General features: G+C 39.9%; 1 protein-coding gene across 4 annotated transcripts; it reads left to right on the top strand.

Moving 5' to 3' along the window:
- nr1h3 (nuclear receptor subfamily 1, group H, member 3) lies at nt 1–23,751 on the top strand. Of its 4 annotated transcripts, none has more exons than XM_030078468.1 (11): nt 1–113; nt 3,066–3,297; nt 9,509–9,591; nt 10,241–10,465; nt 13,924–14,193; nt 14,438–14,643; nt 15,374–15,553; nt 16,023–16,122; nt 16,456–16,569; nt 16,692–16,786; nt 18,556–23,751. In XM_030078468.1, the coding sequence occupies exons 3-11, from the start codon at nt 9,549–9,551 to the stop codon at nt 18,700–18,702; spliced, it is 1,380 nt and encodes a 459-aa protein (XP_029934328.1). In that variant the 5' UTR covers nt 1–113; nt 3,066–3,297; nt 9,509–9,548; the 3' UTR covers nt 18,703–23,751. The 4 variants fall into 4 exon arrangements, with proteins under 4 accessions (XP_029934328.1, XP_029934323.1, XP_029934347.1 ...); XM_030078463.1 differs by having other exon boundaries at nt 9,504–9,591; XM_030078487.1 differs by having other exon boundaries at nt 2–113; nt 10,369–10,465.
- Nucleotides 23,752–27,267: the final 3,516 nt, after the last annotated feature.

Raw genomic sequence — 27,267 nt, 5'->3', positions numbered from 1 at the left:
TTAACGGGAGTTTCTTGTTGCGAGTGCGGGGGTGTCGAGCTAACCGCTGCTAACAAACGGCTATCGTTAACGACACTGGCCTTCTTCGGCTTGACTTCCCAGCCAGGCAACACGTAATGCATCTTATTAGTTTGTGTTATAAACATTTGAGGAAATAGCTAGCCACCTGTTGATGAAAGTATGGTGTCATGACAACTCGGTCATCCTGTTCGTTAGCGAGGCGGTGCTGCCCGGCTAACTGACAGCTAACTCGGCTAACGGCTAATGTGTCGTCTAAAGCAGCACGTCTCTGTTTTTTAGCCCCAAACTGGCGACTTTAGCGTCAGACTCCATGCGGAACTAGTCACTTGGGTTGCTATCACAGGTGCTTTGCTCCTCGGCTGCCTGTGAGGTGTTTACATAACGCTGTTGCGAAACCCCAGGCTGTTTCCCTGACTCTGACAAGTCCCTGTTGACGCTGCTTGTGTCTTAGCTTAGCCTGAAGAGGTCTGATCCTGTGACATGTCTCTCTCTCTGCTTTTCCTCGTTTCTCGTTAAATATGCCTTCATTGGTACCTGTGGGCCTAAACAAGGTTGTAGCTGAAGTGATTAGTGTGCTTCTTCCTCTCCTGTGTGTGTGTGTGTGTGTGTGTGTGTGTGTGGGAACTTGAGTCCATCCCTAATTGTGAAAAGTACTGACTCTCATTCTCTCACCATGCTGATGCTGAGTCTTGGGGAGTGACATCTGCTGACAGTCTGAGACTGGAGCACAGGGACGTTTCCCACCGAGTCACACTGATTTTTCTGTATTCTGCTCTTTTTTTTTTTTGTCTAGAAAGTGAAAGACACTTCTGAACACATGCACACACACACAATCCAGCAACATCCTGCACACAATCACTCTCTAACTAGGGCTGCAACTAAACTGATTTTCATTGTCAGTTAATCAACATGAATCTACAAGTTGCTTGTTTGATCAGTCGCCTGAATCATTTTGCCCTCAAAGTGTCCAAAATAATCACAAATGCCCGTCCCGAGTTAGCAGTAGGGCTGGGGGCTGGGACACGCTTGTCTCCCGATTTGATACCATCATGATGCTGGGGTGCCGATTCAATATGTATTGTGGTTCGATATGATGATTTTAGTTTTTTGAATTGTCCTCTGGCTTATGGATGTAAAGTTTCATGAAGCTGTAATTATCCTAGAGCTCACTATAGGTCGTTTTATACAGTGATAAGTTTCAAGAAATGGTTTCACTACTATGAAAAGGCTGCTATGGGCATGACATGAATCAAATGTGGCTCATTGAATCCACAAGAGTCTCAGCTTTCCAGTGAAACCCAATTGATGCAGCTCCAATACTGTTTAGGCCCCAGTCTTCACAAATACATCATTTTACAACAGGCCAAAAGAACACATTTGGACTGCAGGGTTTGTGGCCCAAACTGCATGGGATTAGCATAAGGTGGGCACGTCTGCAAGGGGGAGAGCCGTGGCTTCCCTTTTTTTCTTGACATAAGTTATAATGGCTAAAACATCCCAACATGGCTACATTTTTCATCCCAGCCATGTGAGTTGTGGCTTTTAATTACATACAGTCCCAGTAGATTACACAGATAAATGGCTGTTTTTAAGTGAAAGTTAAAAAACTGTGTTCCACTGTCTTCCTCGGTGATTTTGACTGTAAAACTCCAAATTCAAGCTTCTGATTTCACTTAGCTCTTTATCGATTTGTTGGTGCTTTCAATTCATTTACAGCTGTGTATGAGAACAGCCGTGCGGATAAAGGTAACTGACTGATAAGCTGCAGGAACATTGGACTTGGACAGAGGGATCGACGGGTGGGGCTACCTCAGGTCACAGCAGCAGGAACGTTTTAAACCCAAAGACAGTGCCAGCGTGTCCTATAAACTCCTGTTGCCTGTTCTGACCGCTGCAAAACAATCAAACATCAAACAAGCTTTGGCCTGTGGGCGGCCACACTGTGTGACGACTGTCAAACAGGAGCCATGTGCACTTAACGAGTTAATTCGAATTCATTATTTTGATCTGTAGTCTCCACGTGTGGGTCAGCGCTATTTTCATTAACAACAAGTAACAACATAAATGTCGGTGACAAACATTTTTGTCAACTGGGATAAAAATGAAAACTCACATTTATGCTTTAGTTTTCATCTTTTTATTGCCTTCAGAGTGCCTTCACTAAACCACAGCACAGAAGTTTAGCTTCGTGGAAAAATCCCACAAACATAAAATTGCATGCTTCATGTGAACTTAATTTCCCTTGCATCTTATTGTGTTTAGCGGTTTTATGTAACTTTATTTAGAAAACTACACAAATTGCTACATAAATAAAGTTATTACAAACTTAATTTCATATACAAGTTTAGATTTTTTTCAGTTCAAGCTTAGTAGTGTGAGACCAGAAACAGTCTATGTTAATAAACTATACTAACAATGTATGTTGAAAAATATGACTGTTAATCTGACCTTTAACCTGAGATTAAAAAAATCTGAAAACATAAAAACTAAACTCACGAGTCATTTTCAGAAAATAAAAACGAAAACTCTAAATGTTCCTTGAAAAAGTAACTAAAATGTAACTGAAATTCTAAAATCCAAAACTAACCAAAAATAAATGAAACACTAAAATTACCTTGCGGTGTACACCCCATTCTCTCATACATGAGTTTAATTTTGACCAATATTCAAACATCTTGATAACTGATGTTTTTTAAGATCCAGAGCCCATATATTTTTAGTTTTTTTCAATGATGTCTTCGTACCCTCTCTGAATTATTGTAGATTTGCACAGAAGTGAAACTCAGGCGGTGGATCTGAGTAGATGTTTCATTTTTAATGGGAAGCAGCAGAGAGAGGACGGGTTAGCTCGAGGTTTGTGTGCAGGGTGAGGGTGTTTGCGTAAAACGGGCTGCTTAGATACTCAAACAGGAAAAAGGTTGGAGCACCACGGCCCTGTGGGGATTTCAGAGCCATGCAAACGACCAGTAGTAACCTCTTGTGTCCCCCCCCCCCTCCCTCCCCTCCCCTATCTGTCTCTGTATTTCTCTTCTTGTCTCCCACAGGGCATTGTAGAGAGGGATTGCTCTTTCTGCCCGTCTCACTCTGTTCGAGGATATTGAGTTGCTAAACTTCCACTGAGTGAGTCAGAGGGATTTTGCGCTTCCTTGACCGGGCATCCTCAAGGCTCATCAGCCAAGCAAGTCTCCTGTCAGCACAAGGATATCGACAAAAGCGAGGTTGTGGACTCACATGGTGCACGATGGATCGGCTATAAACAAGACATCAACCCCAGAGGTAAGGTCAGCTGTCGCAGTGTCACCAGGGAGGGTTAATTGAATCAAAATGGTGTATTTTTATTAAATACGGCGTGAATCATGCCGGCACTGCTCAGCAACATGAATGTGTTTGGAGAAACCTTTCATCCTTAAATCTTCAGTCTGCAGACAACATTTCATTTTATCCTCACTGTTACTTGTGAACTTTGCCGCTGTTGGACTTTGTCTCTCTACATCGGGCTGCTTCAGAAGATGCTAAAGTTGTCAGCGTACTTTTGTTAAAGCTTTTGCAGTGCTGCATAACGATACTGGATATTGTAATATTGTGATTTGCCATAACGGTTGTCTTTTTTCGTTTGTTTTAAAGGCTGCATTACAGTAAATAGCAGCAGTTTTCTGTTGTAGCTGTTCTGTTATTTGTCTCTACCTGCTTGGTCATCATATCCACATTACTAATGACTGCTTATCAGAAATCTCTTGTGTATATTCAGCTTATGAAAGCGCCAGGAGTCATCCTTACAGTGTTGACACAATATTGATATTGAGGCACTTAGTCAAAGGTTTTGTGATATTTGATTTAGTCCGCATCACCCTGCCCTGGAGACCTTTCTGCAAACTTTTTTAAAATTTGATTTAAAGCTGCATTACATGAGTAAGAGATATCTTAGGCTCAGTTAGCACAATCATGATTCATATTATTAATACAACCATAAACAGGGACGTCAAAACAATCAACACCAAAATGGAACAGTGTTTCAGTTCTAGTGCTTTTAGTAGTGGTAGCATTGGCGAAACCCGAAACCCTTTGTTGTATGTTTAAATACTGAAACAGTTAAACTTGCAGTCATGCTTACATCAAAATGAGGGCAAGCTGTTGTAGCAGGAAATGTCATACAGTTCCTCTCATTTGAAATGAGTATTTGTGGTGCACATCCTCATTACAAGCAGAGACTACATAGGAATAACAACTCTGAGTTCCAGAGTGACGAATCATTGGCTGGTATGAGCCAATAATGGATTATTTGGTTTGTGCTGGTGTTTGTAAAGACTTTAATTGGTTGTAGGCAAAGCGTCAAATGCAATCTTGCAGACCAAAAAATCAGTGTAGTGTGATGAAAAAAGCATACTTGTGACAATCATCATTCATTTCTTTTTGTTAATATGCTGCTTAAATTACGAGTAGGGTCCAATGCAGTAATGGACAAAAGACACTGTGTAATGTGCATGTGCAGTCCCAGGTACTGTGAATATACCACAAGAGTTGGCATAAATTGATAGAACAAGCAAACAGATAATTTCCCAAATTCCCCACCCCCTCCCCACCCACACCACAAATTACTCAAGAATTTCTTTTTTTTTTTTTTTTTTTTTTTTTTTTTTTTGTCTTACAGATTTTTTAACTGATGTTTATCTACATTCAACAGAATTTTCTGATCAAGCAGGAGAGAAAAAATAGCTTTGACGGTAATATGCACACAGCTCAGTGTGCTGACAGTGCAAATTGTCACATTTTAATAGTGCCTATATGTTTAAATAGTTTAAACACAAAGTTTCTATTTACTTTTTAGTGTTTATATAGAGCAGAGATGCCAGAGATACGGACCGCAGGCCAAATTCGGCCCGTGAGTACATCTCATCTGGCCCTGGAGGGAAAGAGGGAAAAAAACCAAACTAACTTATTTTTAAATCAACTTAAAAAAAATGGAAATATTTGTATCCAGTTATTATCAACTGTGTGTATTAAGTAAACTACTAGGTTTCCATGATAAATTGATAAATTAATGGTAAAATACGATAAATTAACTAGACCTAGCACTGCAAACCTATATTGTAAGTAAAGTACCAGCAGGGTAGTAGTACTGACCGTTGCTGTGCTCTGTTAGTTTAGCAGACATGCTGTCAAAAAAGTGAAAGTGTGACATGGGATGTGTAATTTTTCTTCTGCTTTATGTAATTCCACATTATGTGTTATTTTCATGAGCCAGCATGTAATTTCTCATTGATTGGTCGGCTACAAATTGATTGATTCAAAATGATAAATCAGAAAGTAGTCTAAAATATCCATGTGTCGACTTGAGTCGTACTGACGTTGACAAAAAATAATCCAACCCTGTGAAGGTCTCATTAGAACGAATGTGGCCCACCACCTAATGTGAGTCTGACCCCCCTGACACAGAGGATCTCAATAAAGGAGTTTGCTGGCTAGATTTTTATTCATTTAATAGTTTTTTACTGTGGTGTGGAATCAGGTTAGGAGAAATGTGGAATTTAACTGATATTGGTTTAACAACTGCCACAGGTCTGGTATCTTGGCGTCTTTCGTGAAAAGCTGCCTCAGCACCCTCTATCAACACTAGCAGTCTGGCAGCTGCTTCAGTGCTGTAGGCCTATCACAGTATTTGGGTGCTTAGTAGTTCAATAACTGTTTCTTTATTATGTGTTCATTGTTTGTTTTCCTGTTATTTGTTGATGAACGTAACCTGGAACAGGTGAAAAACACATACACAAATGTACCAATTCTGTGTATTTATAGTTGAGTGTGTGTATGACTCACTGATAGTGGAGCAGGATGTAGGATGTTTCCAGAGAAGTTAGAAAATTCGGCTGCATTCAGTTACAGGAAGGTTTGACTTGAATAAAGTCAGCTTGTGATACAAAAAATACAAACAAACCAGACAAGACAGCAGCCGTTTGCTGAGAGGTTTTTGTCCCGATTCTCTCTCTATCATTTTATTTGGAGGAGCGTCTAGCAGTCACGTAACGGTCATTGCCTGTGTGTTGCCTTTGGCCTTGTTATTATCTAGGTACATCTGTGATCACTGGCTATGGATTTGGTCCTAAACAGAATTTCCTCTTTTGTGGCACATTTTGGTTTTGACTCAAACAAAAACAAGAGACCCAGGCGACGAGGATGAAGCAATATGCCATGTTTGAGAGAGGACAGGAATCATTACAGGATCAGACACACAGAGACTGAGTCTTTGAACAGCTCATCTGCTATCTGCTGAACTCAGACTGTCAATTGGCAGCGTTTCAACTCCCCCACAAGGTGAAACTGTTGTGACTGCACTGTGTTTTCTTATCCACAGTCGTCATGTTATAGCACAACAGTATTTCACATACTTGATTGCCTCATGTCATACTGAGAGAGTATCCATACACAAAATACTTCCAGGAACTCCTGTGCAAATGACAGCTCACTTCCAGTTTCAGCGAACATCCAATGAAAGCTGGCATTAGGAGTGAATCATCATGGAGCTGTTGGAAAGAAATGCATCATGTATTCACAAAGGATGAATACACAACAAAATCCTTTCAGCAAATGAAACTCAAATGACTGCTGTTTATACTTTCGAGTTATCAGACATTTTTACGTCAGTTGTATTTTTGTTTTTAGTCTCACAGCAGACACTAGCTGACGTGTTTCCACAGAGTTCAGTGGTTAAGGTTCACACCTTTTGAACCACAAGCTTGCCTCCAGTCTGGGAACAGCTCTTGTGTTTCACCCACTCAGTCTTCCATTTTTGTCCTGATAAAACAAACGCTAACAAAACATAAAAAATTAAAAAGCGAGTTAATTGTCCAATCTTTGAAAGGAAGTGTGATTTACTTTACTTGGGATTGGATACAAAGATTACTTCCCTTTTGATACTCAGCGGTAGCTTTTCATTTCACCTCAGAATTTGTGGAGTAAAATGAGGGCAGATTTTCTAGTATTGGCATTAGGCTGAACTGAATCCGACATTTGTCCCTGTTCAGTTGTCTTTAATCAGCATGTTTGCCTAATGTGAGGGTCCGACTGACTGAAACTTTTCAATAAAGTTTCTTCTGCATGTGTAGACAGAATTGCTGTTTTTCCTCCTGTTTATCAGTCATATATTTAATAGAAGTTCAGAATGTTGTCATGAAAGTCAAGAGAGCAAATTGTGTTCACTGATGATCAGTCAGCGCAGGCCAATTTAAATGGAGCGTAGATCTACATCTTGACGTTGGATTTCAAACTTTTTATCACTGTAAAATGTGCACACAAATCACAGAACCTGTTGTTGCTTTGCTTCACACAGACACATAAAGGAGAGCACATATGTTGCAGTGAAGTAAAACGTTCATGATAAACATGATGACGTCTTCGAAAATGATGAGTGAATAGGATGGAAATGACAAAAAATGAATGGTTTATAGCCACAGCCACAATATTTGTCGCCTTCATCAGTCCCACAGAACAGAAGGGGACATGAGGCCAAATGAAAAAAAAAAAAAAAATTTACAAATAATGGCAACAACACCAAAACAATATAATACACCAGTAATCCCAAAATAAAATGGTTAGAGATTTTAGAATTATATTTTTCGCCTCTGACTGAACTACAGTAACACATTAACAATGCTCAGATGACATTGCAGTATCCCTTCAATTAGCAATTGTTTTAAATACCCCCAGTATCTCTTGATACTTGAGTTACTCATGGCAGCTTATTACACTCAGTTGTAACTCTGTCGGCTCTGTTGTGCCTCCGCAATTGCAACAACCAACACTGCTGATATAAAAAAAATCATGTGAAGGAATACTTTTTTTTTTTTGTTTCCTTCTGTCAGTCATTTCCTTTGGTGGAGCATATTCTGTGGTTAAATTAGAAAGAACGTCATGCAGCGGATACAAAATCATGCACGGCCATCCACTGAATCAGTTTCCTCAAATACATCCGTATGTAACACATGACCAATTTCATTTCTGCTTTTTTGTCCACTTAGTTTTCCCCTCCACGCCTTTTGTAACACAGTGTTCAAGTTGAGAGCTACACAAATTGAGAACTGTCCTGGTGTTCATGTTTTCTAAGGCCAAGAAATGTATATCATAAGCCTCGAAAACACTGCTAAATAAATGATGCGATACAATTTATTTACCTATTTGAAATGTATACATAGCCTGCATACACAAATGTGCACAATACACCCACAGAGTCAGAAGAAATTACATTTTGAGTTTATTTACAAAACTACAACGCACTCATTATTCTGTAAACGTATGTAGAGGTAGAGAGGTTTGATTTCCCAATAGACTATACTTTTGTATACTTCTAATACAGAACAGAAGTTAAACTCAGCATGTTATAACTGTGTATAATTCAGCTTGCTGTACAAAAAGGCACCAAAATACAACAACTAAGTTAACTTCTGTAGAGGAATATCTTTGACCGCCTCCGGCCTGTTTTGGTTCATTGCAGTCGCTCACAGATGGGAGATGCTTTACTTAACAGGCCATACTGGTTTTACATATTTTATGCCATGTACTATGTTGTATGCATATTACGCATACTGACCATTTTCTGGTGGAGGTGTACATTCTGTTTGATACATTTCTGAGCAAGAGGGAGGGTAACGGTGCATTCATATGCTATTGAATGAATTGGAAAAATTATTTTATCCATATGTGCTTGTCATCATTTGCCCTCTGGGCTCAATTTTTCCCAAGCATATGGGTCTAATCTGGTTGGCGGCTCAAATCAGTGCACCTGTTTAACTAAATTTTTACCACAAAACAATTTAGTAATTTTGACAAAAATAAACATGGACTGGATGTTAATTGTGATGGATTACCCATCTCAAACTCATTTCAGGTCTCTGCAAGTTGATTTTTGTGCTACATGAATTGAAATGAATGGGAGCCAGTGGTTGCCTGGATGGTAGGGAAAACACATGGAGACGTCTAAACAAGAACAGAGTGTCATAGATTAAAATCCAACAGTCAGCAGTATTGCAGAGTGAATAATCCTGGTTCAGTGTGCTGTCTGTAGATGTTTCCTTGCCTCTGGACAGCCACAAGGGGTCAAAAAGGCTAACTTTTATGTGAAAGCGGGAGTAAGGGAGGGAGGGAGTTATCTTCCAGATCCTGTAAAGTGTACGGTCCTTTTGATAAAACAACAAAAGAAAATGGTCCCATGGATTTTTGTAAGATTCTCTTGTCCCAGACCAAGATAAGACCAAAACAGATCAAGACTTGTAATTGTTTTGGCAACCAACAGCAAGACCCTTTGTTTTGTTTTTTCTCTCAGACAGGTGGGTATAGCGTCATCATGGTGTTAAAAAAGAAAAAAAAAAAAAAAAGATTTTTTGTTCACCTGGAGCTGCATTCAGCGAATTTTCAGGGAATAATCACCAGAGTTGTAGTAGTTTTAGTCAGTAGTAAGACCCTCTTGTATCTGATTGATTTTCATGTTTTTCCAGCACAGGTGCAGGTTGATTTCGTAATGACAAGCTGCTGTGCAGAAGATGTCCACGCTGTCTGCGACTGATATCCCAGATGTTGGTCATGGTAAGTGGCGCTGAGAAAGAGGATCCTGGTGTTGGAATAAGGCCGATAGTAGGTGTAGGAGTGATGTGGCTCCATGGGAAATAAACTCCTGCTTGGTCTTTGATAGGTTTCTGTAGTTTTAGTAAAATAGCTGAGGGACTACATAGTTGGAAGTTTTCATAGTCCAACGAATGAACTGGAAAAGATTCTTTGGCATTAACTTAATCATACAACATGTAGATTTCTAAAGCTCATCAATGTCCATTCATAAGGAGCAGGCCCTGAACATGCCTGGGGTGTTATCAGCAAAATTACCTCTCAGCACTAAGTAAAAATTGTCTGTAAAATGTGTTTTTGATAGATAAATCGTGACCTGCCACGTTAGTTGGCAACTTTTTGAGGAAAAAAAAACATTTGAATCTTTTTGACTGTAATTTGAATTCCGTTTATCTGATGATGGTGATGATGTATCTTCTCTATAAGTGTATGAGCAAGTTTTCAGATTAGCTCACAGTATCTGATTCTAAACTCAAAATATATTTGCAGGTAAACAGGTAAATGTATCTATAAGAAATGCGTATGAGTTATTTTGATTAGTAAAATTATTGTTGCACACCAGTCACTGTTAAGATGACATTAGAAATGTGTCCACGTGTCTTGTCCCTCCCAGGCGATAGTAAGGTTTTTGACGGGGCTTCGGAGCTGCAGCTGGACTGCATGGTCGAGGAACGCAGCGGAAGCACCGAAGTGAAGCACGATGGCCTGCTGTCGCTGAACGCTTTTACTGTTCCTCCGCAGAACGGCCCCGCGCTCATCGAGATGAGCAGCCCTCTGCCTGTAGAGCCCAGTGACATCAAGCTGGATCCTGCTGCCAGCGACATGCCTGCCAACACAGGTGTGTGTGACAGAGAGAGAAAGAGGGAGAAAGAGAGAGAAGTTGAGAGAGAATGAAAGGGAGGTATTGTTATTGGATTGGGGGCAAGGCCATGAAACTGGTTTGTCACTCACTGACTTACTGACTTTTTCAGAACTAACATAGTGGAGCCCTTGAGTAGTAATGACCAAGGTTATAAAAGTTCACTAAAACTAAACTAAAAACCAAAACCAGGTGTGAAAAAACTGAAATTAAAATTAAAACTAGACTTTCAAAAAGAAAACCAACTGAAACTATATTTTGCACTTACAAAACTAGTAGTATGTATGATGTATGTAGTATGTAGTAATGTATCCATACAGATTAATTTTACTGGCCCATACAGATTAGGAAATATTTTTACATCTCACAGGAAATGATGAGTTGATATCCCATACATTCCTATTCCTTAAATTTATAATAAAAGATGTTGTAACAAATTGAATTTGAGAACAGATTACTGTTAAGTAACTGAAGCATGAAGTTAGATTTTAGTCTTAATTTGTGAAAACACCCCATTATTCACATGAATTGTTCTGTCACTTTTTCAAAACAAATTTGTAAGCTGTTTTATGGTATGGGTGCAGAGCAACAGTAATAAAATACAAAGCAGTGAAGAGAGGAGACTCGACAAACTGTTGGTGGATCTCTGAGTTTTTATAATTTGTCCATAAACATGCTGGAACCAGCTGGGTTGGGGTGCTTGTTGCCACGGCTCCAAGGCAGCAGCAAACCCCTTCTTGTTTTTTTCACCAGTTTGTAGGTGCGTTGGTCGTACTTTATTGTCATATTGGTTTTATTGTTGGTGCCTTTGCCCTTTCAAATACTTTAAGTCTAAATGACGCCTCTCTCTGTGGCTGGTCGTAAACAGTAGTCATCCTTAAAGCGGCTGTCCATGGTGCTGAAATGCAGCAGGTCTAAAGGTATAAAATAGTGCATTGGCTTTTTTTGTTGTCTGGCCAGCATATTTTGTTAACCCGTAGGCTAAATGCCTGCTTGGTTTTCAAATAAATGATGTGATCTCAACTTGGAATACAGTCAAACTGGTGATTGGTGGTGTGATCAGTGTGGAACGTTTTCACTGGCCAACACAAACTTATGGTAATCATGACTAATACCTTATTATAAGGTCTCTCATAATATTAAGACATCTTCCATGTGAAGTTGGTGTTGCCAAGATTCATTAGTTATGCCATAGCAGCTGAGGTATTTGTCTCCCTGGGGAAATAAATAAAAAATGAAGTGGTTAAAAGGTCAGTGCATGCCTAATATCTGTGGCTGGCCATCAGTTTTGGCCCCCTCGCTGTAAAATTTGTTTTGCCGCAGCTGCCGAGCAAAGCTGCAATTTCCTTATCATGAAATCCAAGTTGAAAATATAACTCCACGGTTCATTCCAAAAGTTGAAAGAAGTTGCAGAAATTAAATAGCGGAGAGGAGACCTTACTGACCTGACACCCACAAGCATGTTCCACCACAGCAAAATATTGGAAATTACTTCATGAGCACAGCAGACTTTTCCTGCACACAAGAAACATGTCATATTTTTTTCATCATGTCCCTTTAGGGGCTCTTTAGAAAACAACTCCAGAATGTTTTAATGTGGTCTGTAAAGTTCATCCATCACTGTGAGCAAGAAGCCAAAAGTCATTCTTCATGAAGTTGGCAGAAACGTTTACATTCCAAAAGGAGTTCTATTCACAGTTTCATATTAATCTACGCATTTATCTGGGCGTGCTTGTAGACAAAAAGAGGGAAAGTTACCACTTCTGGATCACTGTGTCTGATTATTGTACTGACCTGTGCCACCAACAGCGAATGATCAATGATCAGGACCCGCCTTCTGTCAGTCACAACCAGCAGCCATTGTCCATCAACAGGAATGAAAATTAAAGTTAGATTTTGCACATTTACACTTCAAAATTGATCCTCTCTTATTTATTAGGAGAAACTTATATTTAGTGAGTATTTTTTTCAAAATATTTACTTTCAAAAACAACTAAGACAAGACTAAAGCAGCAAGTATCACAGTGTCATAAAAGCACTAGAAATTATCTGCAGTAATGTACAGTAACTAAATGGAGGAAATGAACGCTTGAATTTCCCTTTAACCATATGTCACAGAGTGACAAATCTGTTATCTCTGCTCTAACTAGCCGGATTTTGTAAATACTGCTGCTGTTGATCACTGTCGGGAATAAAAAAACAACAAATCTCTTATTCAGCAGCATCGAGTGCAGCACCCTGAGTCATTTCAGTAGAGACAGAGGGAGAGGGAGAGACAGAGAGAGAGAGACAGAAAGAGAGAGACAGACAGAGAGAGACAGACAGAGAGAGAGAAAGAGAGAGAGAGAGAGAGAAAGAGAGAGACAGAGAGAGACAGAGAAAGAGAGAAGACACAGCTGAATCTGAGCGTGGAAGACTGCCATGAAGACACAACATCTGATCTGGGCTCCAGAGTCAGTGATACAGTGGTGAAAAAAATATACCTGTGATGATTCAGAGTTGAGCTGAAAACAATGCAGAGGTCACAGACGTTGAACTGGCTGGCACTCGCAAAAACCACCAGCGGACGTATGTGAAGAAAAATGTCATTCATCTCTTTTTGTTAATGAAGCCCATTTGTCAGTGTGTTTCAGACAGAGTTACTGGAATCTGTTGCAGTCTAGTTGTGTGTGTGTGTGTGTGTGTGTGTGTGTGTGTTGTGAGTGAGTGCTTGAGTGAGTATGTTGTGTTTGTAATTAGACCGGTATGGCAAGTTCCAGTGCGTAGGCTAAACTGTATTTTTCTTGTTTCCCCTGCAGACATGTCTTGCCCACTGTTTGACACTCCTTGTAGTCTTGTTCTTTTTTTTTTTTTTTTTTTTTTTTTTAAGCCACAGCTGTTGGCTTTTTAATTTTAAAATCACTGTTTGTCTCCAATCTAATTGCCAAAGGCTGTTGCAAATGTATTTAAGCAGTTACATTTATCAGGTCTTAAATTTACCATCTTGTGGATTTTTTCCTTTTTTAAAAAAAAAAAATTCATAATCGTTATTCTTTACGCACATAATGCACATACTTTTTTACAAGTAGGATTAATGCACAAGTAGTATAAGTGGCCATATTTGTGTGTGTGTGTGTGTGTGTGTGTGTGTGTGTGTATGTATATGTATATATATATATATATGTGTGTGTGTGTGTCTATTACAAATTTTTAATGCACATATTTTTATATATATATATTTTTTCTTATAATTTCACTTATGCTTATAATATAGTTTTCTCGTTAGAATTTGAGCAGCTGCATCTGCCCCGATTTCCCCTCAGAGAGCAATGAAGAATTTATGATTCTGAGTCTGATTTATGTTTTACACACATTTACAGGTGATAACATATCGACACTGCAGCCTTGTCCGCACTCTCATTACTTTTTGTGTGTAATGTGCCTTTTCTGTGTGGCAGTGGACGGCCAGCCGGTGAAGAGGAAGAAGGGTCCTGCCCCGAAGATGCTGGGTAACGAGGTGTGCAGCGTGTGCGGCGACAAGGCCTCTGGCTTCCACTACAACGTTCTGAGCTGCGAGGGCTGCAAGGGCTTCTTTCGACGCAGCGTCATCAAAAGTGCCCAGTACTCCTGCAAGAACAACGGCCGCTGTGAAATGGACATGTACATGCGCCGCAAGTGCCAGCAGTGCCGCCTGCGCAAATGCCGAGAGGCGGGCATGCTGGAGCAGTGTGAGTGTCCGTATGCCAGGCGCCTGAGAGATGGAGGAGAACGTTTAGATGCCACTGTGTTTTGGCGTGTGGGTTTTGTCAGACCATAAATTGAAAAACATTGGTAGCTATTTGTTCTGATGTGCTGTGCAATCTGGAAATTCTCTAAACTTGGATTGTGCTTTTTTTGAAACCTAGAAGAATACCTATCAAATGTGAAATGGTGAGTAATCCATTGATTGCGGTGGCTCTGTTTGCCCCACAGGTGTGCTCTCTGAGGAGCAGATCAGACTGAAGAAGCTGAAGAAGCAGCAGGAGGAGGAAACAGCCCGCACGTCCACGGTGGTCACACCCACCCCGCCACAGGAAGTGGCGACACTGGCCCCCGAGCAGCAGGAGATGATTGAGAAGCTGGTGGCCATGCAGAAGCAATGCAACAAGAGGTCCTTCATTGACCGACCGAAAGTGACAGTGAGTGATGCTCAGAGTATAAATGTAAAGCTGTTTTTGCAGTGCCAGCGCTTCACAGCTACCCAGTTTATTGCTCTTTTTCAGTGATAGCCATATAGTGACTTACGGTAAGGGTCAAAGCACCAGTTTACTTCACTCAGCAGCAGGACTAACAAAATGCAACAACTAGCAGCTTTGAAAGAGTTGATGGAATTTTCTACATGCTTACTTATGAAAGAAATAGTCCTGCGTTTTGGGCAAAATACCCTTTTTCCAACGTACCCTGACTGAGACAAGATGTTTGATACCATTTTCACCTCTGTACGTCCAGTGGTTTGGTTCCTATGGGTAACATTTCTTGTTAGCTCAGCATAAAGACTTTATCATAAAAGACTATATCATTAGCCTAGCTCTGTCAAAGTAAAAAAAAAAAAAATTATAACTCCATTTTAACCCCATTACTGTCTTATTTGCATAGTGTGTCATGTGGATTTATATGATTAAAAAAAACAATGGCTTATTATTTGACACCTCTTACACTGCCTTTGAATGGTGGAGTAAAACTGACAGACTTATTAGGTTTATGACTCAGGGAGGTAAATATGTGGATTCAGTGTAATGAAATTCAGCAGCTCTTCTGTCAACTGGTTTACTGATGTGTTCAACCAAGCAGATGCTGTGTCTGCTGCTCTGCTGTTTTGAGGCAAGCTGCCTCCATGCTGACAGTTTGAATCTTGTGTGTGTCCAACAGCCGTGGCCGCAGAGTCAGGACTTGCAGAACCGCGAGGTTCGCCAGCAGCGCTTTGCCCACTTCACTGAGCTCGCGATCATGTCAGTCCAGGAGATTGTAGATTTTGCGAAGCAACTTCCTGGTTTCCTGGAGCTCACCAGGGAGGACCAGATCGCTCTGCTGAAGACTTCCACCATTGAGGTCAGTCACTTATTCTTAATTATTTTTTCTTCCATGCAGCTTTGGTTTGTTTTCCTCTTAAAATGAATCAGGCGTTATAACATATGCAACTAAAAAGCACTCAGGAGTGCATATATCCCTGCCAAAACTATGCAGTTGTCAAGATCTGCCAGTTCCACATGTTTGATATTCACCAAAAGTTAATCACACACACCCATGTAGGCATTTGGTGTTGAAGTGAATTAGTTCATTTTTGCACTATGACCAAACTCTCCCTCAAGTTTTATACAAATGTGTTCATAACCATCAGACATATCCTGCTAATAAACAAAAAGACAAATGGTAATGGGCAAAAACATAACCCCCTTCAAAATTTACAGTTACAAATAAATACAGTATGGTAGTGAAATTCAGCTTTCTTGAATATATCAACACATAAATGTGTCACTTTTCCACATTCCACTCACAGAGATGTGTTTGTCCTCCACAGATTATGCTACTCGAGACGTCTCGGCGATACAACCCTGCCATTGAGAGCATTACATTTCTGAAGGATTTCAGCTATAACAAGGAGGATTTTGCCAAAGCAGGTGCATTTGCTTTTTTTGCCTGCCAAAAGTTTGTTGAAGATATCTATATTAGATACCGCCTCAGCTCAGACAGATATCGCCTGTACTCCATCTGTCTCATGTCTTTTGGAATGGAAAGAGCATAAGCATGGTCTGCCAGGTTCTGTCTGTACTGCTCTTGGAAGACGTGTGCACTTGAATGGAAACTTGTGATTGAGACACTAAAATGTAACATATGAAACTGACACTGCTGAGTACCCCTAAAACTCAGGGTGCCTAATTATTGCACCATATTTCCTTCCTGAATGTGACTTCTGGTTTCCCTTTTCTCTCTCTCACCTCTCACCCTCTCAGGGCTTCAGTTTGAGTTCATCGACCCGATCTTCGAGTTCTCCAAGGGAATGAACGACCTGCACCTGGACGAGGCTGAATACGCCCTGCTCATTGCCATTAACATCTTCTCTGCAGGTCAGAGGTCATGGCCAAAGCAAGGCCGGCTAAGTAGAACCCTCAACATAAATCATTTGACAGTGTTACATATGAGGTGACTTGAAATCTCATTGTTTTGTACTGTGGTAAACTTGATCTAGATCGGCCGAACGTGCAGGATCATGATCTGGTGGAGCGGCTGCAGCAGCCCTACGTGGACGCACTTCGCTCTTACATCATGATAAAGAGACCAAATGTAAGTAGGCTGTGGTTTATGCAACCTCTTCACTTGTGATCTGTGTCATCATAACCTGGTTTCCCATCATCGCAGCAAGCACATCGGGTCAGGGGTCAACTGTATTTTGGCTCTGACTGGTAGAGAGTTTCAGCAGCTGCTAATGTTGCACCAAAAAGTGGGTGAGGTGACAAACACAACATGCTGTTCCCAGGTGTTCGCGGTAGCTGTTTCGGTACTATCCGAGTGAAGCGCCAAAGTGAAATTTGAAATGTTAAACGTTCAAACACATGGTCAGCAGTGTTCAAAACCTATATGGTCAGTATTACAATCACCCTTACAGCCTCAGACGCCACTCTTAAGCCTCCCAGCTTTCAAACCCACAGAACTTTATTTTAAATTCTACTGGAGATCAGACTCAGGAATACTTCAGAAATACATCAGAAAATTAAAGAAAGAAATATATATGTCTCAAAAAAATGTGTGTGCGTTAAATATGTGCATTAATTATAGTTGTAAAAAAGTATGCTCATTATGTCTAAATATATGCATTAATCCAGTACAGAAGTAAGAAATTGAACATAGGTTAAAAAAAAAAAAAAAAAAAAAAAAAAGTCTACCTATATACACCATATGAGTATATAGGTTTCCCAAGATACCAAATGTGTCCTGCTGAATTACAGGGAAATGTGTATAAAATAATGGGAAATTTGATGTAATTCTGCAGCAATTAAAACATGGCATCTTGGATTTTAATATTTCACTTAACATAAGCATGATGAGTGATTTCAATTAATGCTTTATTCAATTTTCGCGTTCCACATTCAATGTGGAAAAAATAGTTCTTTCTAACTTTAAAGTTAAGGTGAAATTTAAGGGAAAAATGGATTTCAAGGGGTTGAATAGACTAGTTTTTGGCTCGTACTGTAGACTTTTAGCAGTTTCACAGTGTGTGCATTCATGAGTGTGCTAAATTACTGTCGAGAGGACACAAAACCCCCCTGTTCTGCGCTGCTTTACATATTGTGGTGTGCTTAAAGGTTCCCACGTACTGGAGTGAACTACATGAATACAGCACATAGAAATGAAACTAATGTTCCATCTGTCCGTTCAGATATCTCTAGAACCTATGAATCGATTTGCATGAAACTCTGTGGAAAGGTTGGTCATACGGCAGGGAGGAACTGATTCACTTTCCACACTGCTTGGTCAAAGTGTGGTGTGACTGTGGGTGTGGTTAACTTTTGGTGGATATTCAACATGTGGAACTTGGCATGTCATGTTAATTGCATAATGTTGGCAGAGAAATGCGCTTTACTGAGTGCTTTCCAGTTTGCCAGCCGAACAGTATTCTGTAACAGTGGTTCCCAAATCAGTCCTCAAGCAACCCCTGTTCTGCAGGTTTTTGTTTCGGCTCTACTCTTTCACACTTCATGCTGATTGGTTGAAACAGATCTACCTGAAAAGGGTGTGCATGAAGGTGCTTGGACCTTAATTGGGTCAAGTGTGCTGGAACAAAAACCTGCAGGACAAGGGGGTCCTTGAGAACTGGTTTGGGAACCACTGGTCACATGTATTATTTTAAATAGTTGTTTTGTTACATTCTTGCTTCACCTAAAATCCCTCTGGGAAATTCCTTTTCTCTTCTCTTCTCTTCTCTTCTCTTCTCTTCTCTTCTCTTCTCTTCTCTTCTCTTCTCTTCTCTTCTCCTCATCTTGTCTCGTCTCACCTATTTTCTTCCCTTTTCTCCTCTCATCTCATCTCTTCTTTTCCTTCTCTCCTCTCCTCAGGACCACCTGATGTTTCCTCGTATGCTGATGAAGCTGGTGAGCCTCCGTACACTAAGCAGCGTCCACTCGGAGCAGGTGTTCGCCCTGCGTCTCCAGGACAAGAAACTTCCCCCTCTTCTCTCTGAAATCTGGGACGTCCACGAGTGACTGTGGCCGTGACGTCACACTTGGCGGCTTCACGAAGCCCGAGACAGACATGGCTTCCTCTGAGCAGAACAGAAAGACTTAACGTTGAAAGTCACCTAGGAACCTCGCTTCCTCTCTGGTCAGGGATTGGTTCAAAGATCGGATCTTTTTTTTTTTTTTTTTTTTTTTTTTTTTTTTTTCATAATTTCTTTTTTTTTTTGGAGAATTTTTGGAGCGCACCGATGCCCTGTTTGCTCTGCCGCAGAATGCTGAATGGATTTGTGTTGATGAGGGGTTTGAAGCATGAGCACCAAGTTTTCTTTCAGCCTTCGCTCTTCCTGTCGTGTCGATGCTGAGATGGGCTGATTCTGGCTACATGAATACCAGCATCAGGCTTTTCTAGCCAGTGTTACCCATGAATTAATATCTGTTGAATGTTGTTAAATCTATCTCTAGTGCAGTTCTTTACTCTTTTCTCTAACAACTTTAATCAGAGAGCTTTGAGAAGGTCTTGGCTGTGTTACAGTCTGTGGAGGATAACGGTTGCACATCTTGTATAAGTGGTCATTTGACGCAGTTGTGCAATAGATAAAAGAACATGCAGAGTTGAGCATGAGCCGACTGCAATCTGACGTTCAGGAATATTGGTGATCTAAAACGGCAGGTCATCTGGTTGGTTTTGTGCATCGTGATATGGCAACTAGTAGCTTGTGTTTTGTAGGACAGCAGAAGGGACAAAAATCAAACAGATGGTGTAGTTGCTCAGGTATAATGTTATATAGAACTCTGGTAATTAGAGGTAATCTATATTCTCGAGTAAATTACTTGAGTTTATTCTTCCAAGTTCACAAGGGACCCTTTTGGTCATTTATACATGCTCACAAATATTCATGTAAATGGCATATTTATTTTCACAAGAAAAATTGTATAGACTGCTCATGTGACAAATATCCACAAGATTGTACAATCATATACTAACGCACAAGAAACGAGTCTGCAAGAATTGATGGTAATGTGACTGGCAGACCGAAGCCTCGTTCTATAAAATGGTTTAGTCGGAGCTGTTTTGTTTTCTGAGTTATTTTTACATTTTCAAGAAATGATGTTGCGACTGAAGCTTTCTTTACACAGAGCACGTGTACCTGGAAATGGGTGGTACTGGTGTGTCTTCTTATTCCGTATGAAGAAGTTGACAGAAAAAGGAAGTTCAATTATTGCTGCAGTGACCCTCCTTTCAACTTAGTAAAAAAAAAAAAAGTACAAAAACATCCAGACCCTAGACCTGGATGAAATTGGAAGAAACAAAAAAAAGCTTCTGCAAATTCAGTGGTAATCATTATGGCTATGTGAAATGATGATTTTGCTTGTCTAATTAGAAATCATCAGTTATTTTTACATTGGGCATTCTTATACGTGATTTTATCCATTTGAAGCATGTTCAGAGTAATCTTCCAGAATGGCTACTATACACCAACAGCTAGAACCTAAAATTTTGTGAATTTTAGCTAGCCAAATAACAAATTGTACATATTTGCAGGGAGCAGAGAACAACAGGAATGAGTAACATCATAAAAATGGCAGTGCATCGTCTTAAGTTGAATGGTATCACACCTGCGGAGACCCATGAGACAGATTTTTATGATGAGATTTACAGTCTCCCATGGATTCTCTGCAGGCTAAAATGTGAAATGCTGAATATTTGGTGAGAAGGAAAACGTCAGAGGAAATCGGTCGTTGTGCAATGTATTCCCTCTCTATACTGACATTGTTAGCGGTGTGAAGATTATTTATGTGATCGCTGAACAAGCCTTTTGCGCCCTCCTTCGGTCAGGTTTGTCATCAGCTCTCTGTGAAGGCATTCCCTTAGCGGTTTGGTCATTTGTGGTTATTTTAGTACGATGATTTCCTCCATCCTAACTCCAACTATCCCAGTCACCGCTTTTCACCGCTGGAATTCACAGCGCTACAGCTAAAAGGTGTTTATTGAACTAATAACGCATTCAACATATTACAGCTAATATGGGAGCATCAGTCTGTCAACTCGTCACATAACAAGATGAATACAAATATTATCTGCCGAACACAGGTGTGTAATTTCCAAGGGAATATTGCAGTAGTTTCCAGAGTATGCACACACTAACGCAATTCTGATGCTGGTAAAAGCCCAAATTAGTGGGCGACTCCTGGGTTTTCTCCTTTGTCTTTAAATGATTAAATGATCTAACTGTTCAAAATCAAGCAGTAGATTATGATCGCCTGGTTTTGTTGGTGCACCACCATCTTGGCTGAGATCAGGTGAGCTGGGATTGGCTCAGATGTCGATGCTTTGCTTCTTATTGGTGGAGCCGAATGCGAGCTCAACTCAGCGTTACCTCTAGTCGGGTAGGAGAAGCCGGTTCCCGCATGGCATTTTTTTTAGCCTGTTTTTTTAGGACCCTAATGGTGTCTACTTGAGAATTCATGTTCCCAAGGTCGGCTAATGGCCCATGGGGTTCATTCAGCCGCCATCTTGACTTAATGTCAACGTGAGTGGTGAAAAACACTGATTTCATAATCAATGACTTTTGCATTGAATTAGCTGGAATTATCTAATTGCCATCCATTTAATAACCTTGCGTTTGACATTTAAGGGAATAAACTAATTTCATTTGACTATGGCAAAGCAAAATGGCAAAAGTTATACAGTTATGAGCCTGTAGAAAACTGACTTTGTGGTAGCTGGGTTATTCAGAGAGCTTCTGTATTGACACACCGGTTAAAACCTGAGGACCAGGAGAAACATTCAACAATTTATCATCACTCCGAAGGATTTGCACTTGAATACTTGACAGATGATTGAATGGCTTTGAGACACATAAAAATAATAATCAGTAAACAAGGCTCTTAATAAATCTTAGCCAGATCAAAAAACACATTCACCACTAAACAAAGATACAGTTATGACTATAACACATACCAGTAATTTACTTAAATAATGCATACTGCATAATAGTGCACAGTCAGCCTCGGGAGATATAACATGCAGATCAGTGTGGCAGCGGACAGGGAGGGAGGGAGGAGTTCAGGTGCCATTGCAGACACCATTATGGTCTGAAAAGAAACAGATAAACAGAAAAAATTGCCATGCCGGTGTATGGGAACCTATTTCTCCTCCTCGGCGATTCTGACACTGAACCACATCTGATTGGCCGAGCTGACTGCGGCCTCCTGGGACTCCAGTTCCCAAAATGCTGCTGATGTGGCAGAACTGGCTTTAAGCAAATGGCATCAAGAAAACAGATGTAGCAACTAACAACAGACACAGTATCTGCGAGTGTGTGTGTTTGTGTGTGTGTGTGTGTATTGCCCAGTTGCAGACCTCTGTATTTCGTGGCATTGCAAACACATGGCACAAAACACAAGATGACCCCCATCAGCCCCCCCGGGTTAAATAATTAACCTCATGGCTTCCATTTTTGTCCTCACTTTAGTTAAATTGTGTTGACATTTTCATCGGAAGCAACCAGATGTGGCTTATCCACAAACTGGCACGGCTAAACGTAACTTCAGCGGCTCATTTTTTTTTTGTTTGGCTTTGTTTTGGGAGAGGACAGCCCTCCGCCACCTTCATCGTCTTCATCACCACCAGCACAGCTCGGCAGCCAACGCTCGCACCGGACAAAAGGCCTCCTCTGCTCCTGAAAACATGTCCGTTCTGGTTTGTGACGACCTCAGAGGGTTGAAATGGTGCCCCTGTCTTTAGCTGTAATATGTTGAGACGACAGATATCCAGATGAAATCAGAAACCATCAAATAAACTGGTGAATCTGTAAATGTCATGGCTCTGTAAAATGTACAATGTAAAAAAGTAAATTCCTGTACTACTTTCTTTGCCATAAACAGTTTTACTAAGTTGGACAACTTTCAGTGTTGAATGTTGTACTATTTTCTGTATCATTTCCTGGCACAGACTCTAAAATGCCTTTCGCCTTTCCAAATTGTTTTCGTCCTATTTCTCATTTGAATGGGAACATGATTTTCTTACTTTTTTCTTTTTCTTTTTTTTTTTTTTTTGATAGGAATTTTTTTAAGTCCTAACCTTGTCATTATTTACTTAATAATTCTGTATTTAACAGATGCACTTTTTTTTAAAAAAAGAGAGAGTGAGCAGCAGCACACGACCAAGCCGGAGGGTCGTTGTGTGTCGGGATGTCTGGACAGAGGCTAACGTCTTTGTAGAAACGGCTACTATTTTAAATGAAGACTCCAACGTTTTGGGTGGAATAGCCCTTTTCTGACTTACCCCCGACTGAGACAAGATGCTCGATCCCATTTCCACCTCTGTGCGTGCAGTGGTTTGGTTACTACGGGTTTATTCTTTCACTTTGTTGGAGCTAGGCTAACGACTCCCATAGACTTAAGGTCTTTATGCTAAGCTAATACGAAATGCTACCCATAGGAAACAAACCACTGGACGTACAGAGGTGCAAATGGTGTCTAACATCTCGTCTCAGGCTGGGTAAGTCGGAAAAAGAGTGTTTTGCCCAAAATGTTGGAGTATTCCTTTAAGGGATTTGGTTATTAATTTTCTACATGACGTCTGTGGGGTGTCCAGAAAAATTGCGCTCTGTTGTACCTTCAGTTGAGAAGAAGCATCTGTGATTCTGGGGTGAGTTTGACCTCGTCACCTCTCAAGTCAGTCTACAGAGGGGAATTTCATGGAACTGATGTGACATTGTTATGGTAGGCTGTTCTCTGACCAAATGCAAAGCAAGTACAGAGCAAACAGTACGAATCAATAGCTCTTGTGTGTTTTCTTTTTTTTGTTGTTTTGTTTGTTTTCTTTCTCTCAAGTGATTTGTAACATGCTCATGCTGTAGTATATATATACTGTATTTAAACTGGCATCTCTGGTGTGCAGATCTCGTTTGATTCCCCCTTCTGTCTTCAAAGAGTGACACTTGTAAAAAACAAAAAAAAACAAAAAAAAAAAACACTGTTATATAGAAATGCAAACTTATTTTAATACTGTTAACACCTCAAGACCCGCTTTGTATGTATAAATTAAAACTTTGCTGCAGTTCGATCGTACGTGTGGTACTAGAGTTGACTCATTTTCCAGGCGGTCAGTGTTGGCTGAGCTGTAACACTGTCAATAAACTTCAGGTATCGTCTGTGTTCACTTTAAAGTCACTGGATGTGCATGATGTCTGTTAACTGAGACCGCTCTGTGTGCACGCAGCGGCCAAAATCCCAGCGGCTTTGCAGACAGACCTTGAATTTCTCTGAGATTCACATCCCTGTTTGACAGTACAGGAAGTAAATCAAAATCGTTGCTGCACTTCACTTGTAGGTAAGACCACAATCAGTGTCTGTATATAAAAATATACTGTGTCATTGTTTGGACTGAGTGCACTACAGTTTGCCCAGTCGCTCAGGTGATTTCCCACAGCTTCACAGAGAAAACTCTCACAAGGTAAGATCTGGGATATAAATTTATAACCATAAAAGCCTCATGAATATTACATTCACCTGGCAAATGTTTATTTTAAAAAATGGAAAAGTTAGTGGATGTTTGAGTTTTTAAAGTTGTCCCCCTCTATCAGGCCGAGTGAAAGATAAAATGGGACTGTCCTTTAGATTTTTGCTTTGGAGGAAAGAAATCCACTTCACAGTGAGGGCTAAAAACACTCAAGGTTGTTGCCATATCTGACATGGTGTGTGTGACTCTTTGGCCCGGCTGCACCAAGATGATGATGATGATGATGATGTGTAATGACAATCACCTTCATCTACAGGGACATTAATTGGATTTGACCTTACAAATTTATATAGATCAAGAAAAAATGCCAGAAATCTCTTTGAAATTGATGTGCCATGTAAAAAGACAAAGTCACATCAGGGAAGTGCAATGTGTCAAATGTTAAATTTAATAATCTGTATAAGCTTTATTTATTTATCTAGCACATTTCACTCCAGGTGGGAGCACAGTATGCTTCACTGAGCATGGGAACTGAAGCCCCAAAAATGATGTGGAGAACATGCAAAATAAAACATCAGACACAAGTAAACACAACTGAATCAAACTGATAAATAATACATGTGTGTTGAAAACCATTAAGAAGTATGAATAGAAAATACATGAATGAATAAATAAATAAGAGAAAATGAATCACCTGCAGCTGACCAACACATAAACTATAACCATTAACCCTGTAAAGCCTGAACCATCAAATAATTGACTGAAAATTCCAATTCTTCGAAACTGGAGCCATTATTGGTCAAACTAAACAGCCAAAAAAAAAAAAAAAAAAAAAATCAAATATCAATTCCCAACTATGAGTTTTTGGTATCATATTTGGCACATCAGGCAATGGTGCTTGAATTTTTTATTTTTATTTTAAACAAACAAAAACATCATAAAACACAAAAATTCTTTAACACATTGGTAATTCCAAACATATAAAATAACACTTTTCCTTCCAAACATATAAAATAACACTTTTTCCATTATTTAGTATTATCTTTTTATTATTTTGACCAATTTGGTGAAAATGACCTCAATATACCTGCTGTGTTAAATTTGATACAGCCATTTTCAACACGGTTTTACAAACAAAAACGTTATGAAATATTCAGTCATTTCACATTGCATCAACTCAGTAATTTTTCCTATCGATGTTTCAGTAAAAATTTGCTGTACAAATGCTGTACAGTTGATGTACAAGGCTGAAAACAATCATGTCTTAAATATGACACATGCGGCTTTATAGGGTTAAAAATGAAGGAATGAAATAAAATGTGCACACAAACATAAAGCTGTTCACAAATCCATGAAAGGGTGTACATGGCCCAGTAAATGGGTTTCAGCAGTTGAGATCTAGCTGTGTTAACCAGATTTCTCTTAATCCCATCCCGTGGTTATAGAAGCCTCGTGTTCTGGTTTACATTGCGTGTGAGAAATCAGATAACATGGTGTATGTGGTGAAAACCCCCAATCCTAAAGTGCATGTAAACACAGGGATAGTCACGGCTAAACTGAGAGGCTGTGGGATGATGATGATGATTTCAAATGGACTGTACAGCGAGTGTTAGTATCCTCTCCATTTTATAGACAAATCAGTTCTCCGCCCTTCCCTGCTCGTCTTCTGTGTGTGTGTGTGTGTGTGTGTGTGTGTGTCATGTGCTCGAGTATGCATGCCCTGTGCCAATGTGAACCCCTCCCTCCCAGGCGCTCTTCGTATCTCTGTGTCATCCTCCTCGTCATCATCACCCCCCTCGTCCTGGCTGCTGCGGCTGCTCTGTGGCTGATCATCCTCCTGTGTGTGTGTGTGTGTGTGTGTGTGTGTGTGTGTGTGTGTGTGTGTGTATGTGTGTCTGCTGCCTCGGTCAAGGCCTCCTGCTGCCTCTGTTGTCATATTGTCTGCTCCTGTGTTTTCTTGCATTTGCATTATGACTGTAATGTTGTAATTTGTTGTCCACCTGTGTGGCCAGGAGTGTGCTCTCCTCTCTCTGTGCTCCCTCAGGAGTCCTCCATTTTTTCTGTTACAGCTGTTTTATTTTTTCAGGAGTTTTTTCTTGCCTGCTATGAGGATTAAAAAATGATAGAACTGAAATGATACTGTGTACTTAGAAACTAACTAAAATAAAATAAATAAAATAAAAAATAAAAATAAATAAAATAAAATAAAATAAAACTATAAAATCATGTTTGGTTTTTGTTTTTGTCAGTTTGGTCAGATGTGCTCACACAAGCAGCATGAGTTTGCGTTGGTGTTGATGTTTATTGAGACTGGGACGTTGACATTACTGGGAGTCACTGCCTTCACAAAGTGAAGAGCTAATCTGACAAACAGCGGCCAGATTAGAATAAAACAACTAACTCCAGCTAACACTGACAGTGAGAACAACAATTAACTGAAACTCAACTGAATTGAATACAAAAACATAAAAAAACGAATAGAAAATACAAAACTATAATAACTCTGTTTCAAACATGTGGGCATGTAAAGCCCTTTGAGACTATAAACCGTGATATTGAGCTCTAAATAAACCTGAACTTGAACTTGAGGGACCAATACATAGACAGAGTCGTCAATAAATAACAACTGATTTAACTAAAAATATCAACAACGACAATATCAATAATAATAATAATAATAATAATAATAATAATAACAACATATTTTTTCTTTCTTTTTATTCTATATATATTTATATTTATATTTATATTCCTCTCTTTATTTTTCTTGACTAATTGCTCTTTTACTTTACACTTTGAGTGGGAGTTGTTATTGTAACGAAAAGTAATTTCCCCCTGGGGATCAATAAAGTATTCTGATTCTGATTCTGATTCTGATAAAACTGGGCTGGGCTTTTGTGGGCAAAAACATGATCATGTGTAGTAAATGTGGCAAAATGCACCTATGCAGTTCAAGTTGCATAATATGATGAAGCATAATATGTGCTGTGGTAGTATGCAGTGAGTAGCAGGATAATATGCAGTGTATTAAATTTTGTGGCACAGTGTGTGGCGGCGGGGCTGCACCGTGGCTCTCCAGCAGGGCTGTGTGTGCTTCCGCTGGGTCGGGCTCTCAGTATGCGGAA

Source organism: Myripristis murdjan, chromosome 3 (genome assembly GCF_902150065.1).
Source record: "Myripristis murdjan chromosome 3, fMyrMur1.1, whole genome shotgun sequence".
NCBI lineage: Eukaryota > Metazoa > Chordata > Actinopteri > Holocentriformes > Holocentridae > Myripristis > Myripristis murdjan.
Note: the sequence above shows the minus strand (reverse complement) of the source record. Positions and strands in the feature narration are given on the sequence as shown.

Bases quoted from the DNA above. Each gene is read 5' to 3' on its own strand.
- nr1h3 (XM_030078468.1), top strand. From the start codon at position 9,549: ATGTCCACGCTGTCTGCGACTGATATCCCAGATGTTGGTCATG. The intron at 14,194-14,437 runs GTGAGTGTCCGT...TTTGCCCCACAG, and splicing joins GGCGGGCATGCTGGAGCAGT to GTGTGCTCTCTGAGGAGCAG. The intron at 16,570-16,691 runs GTCAGAGGTCAT...AACTTGATCTAG, and splicing joins CATTAACATCTTCTCTGCAG to ATCGGCCGAACGTGCAGGAT.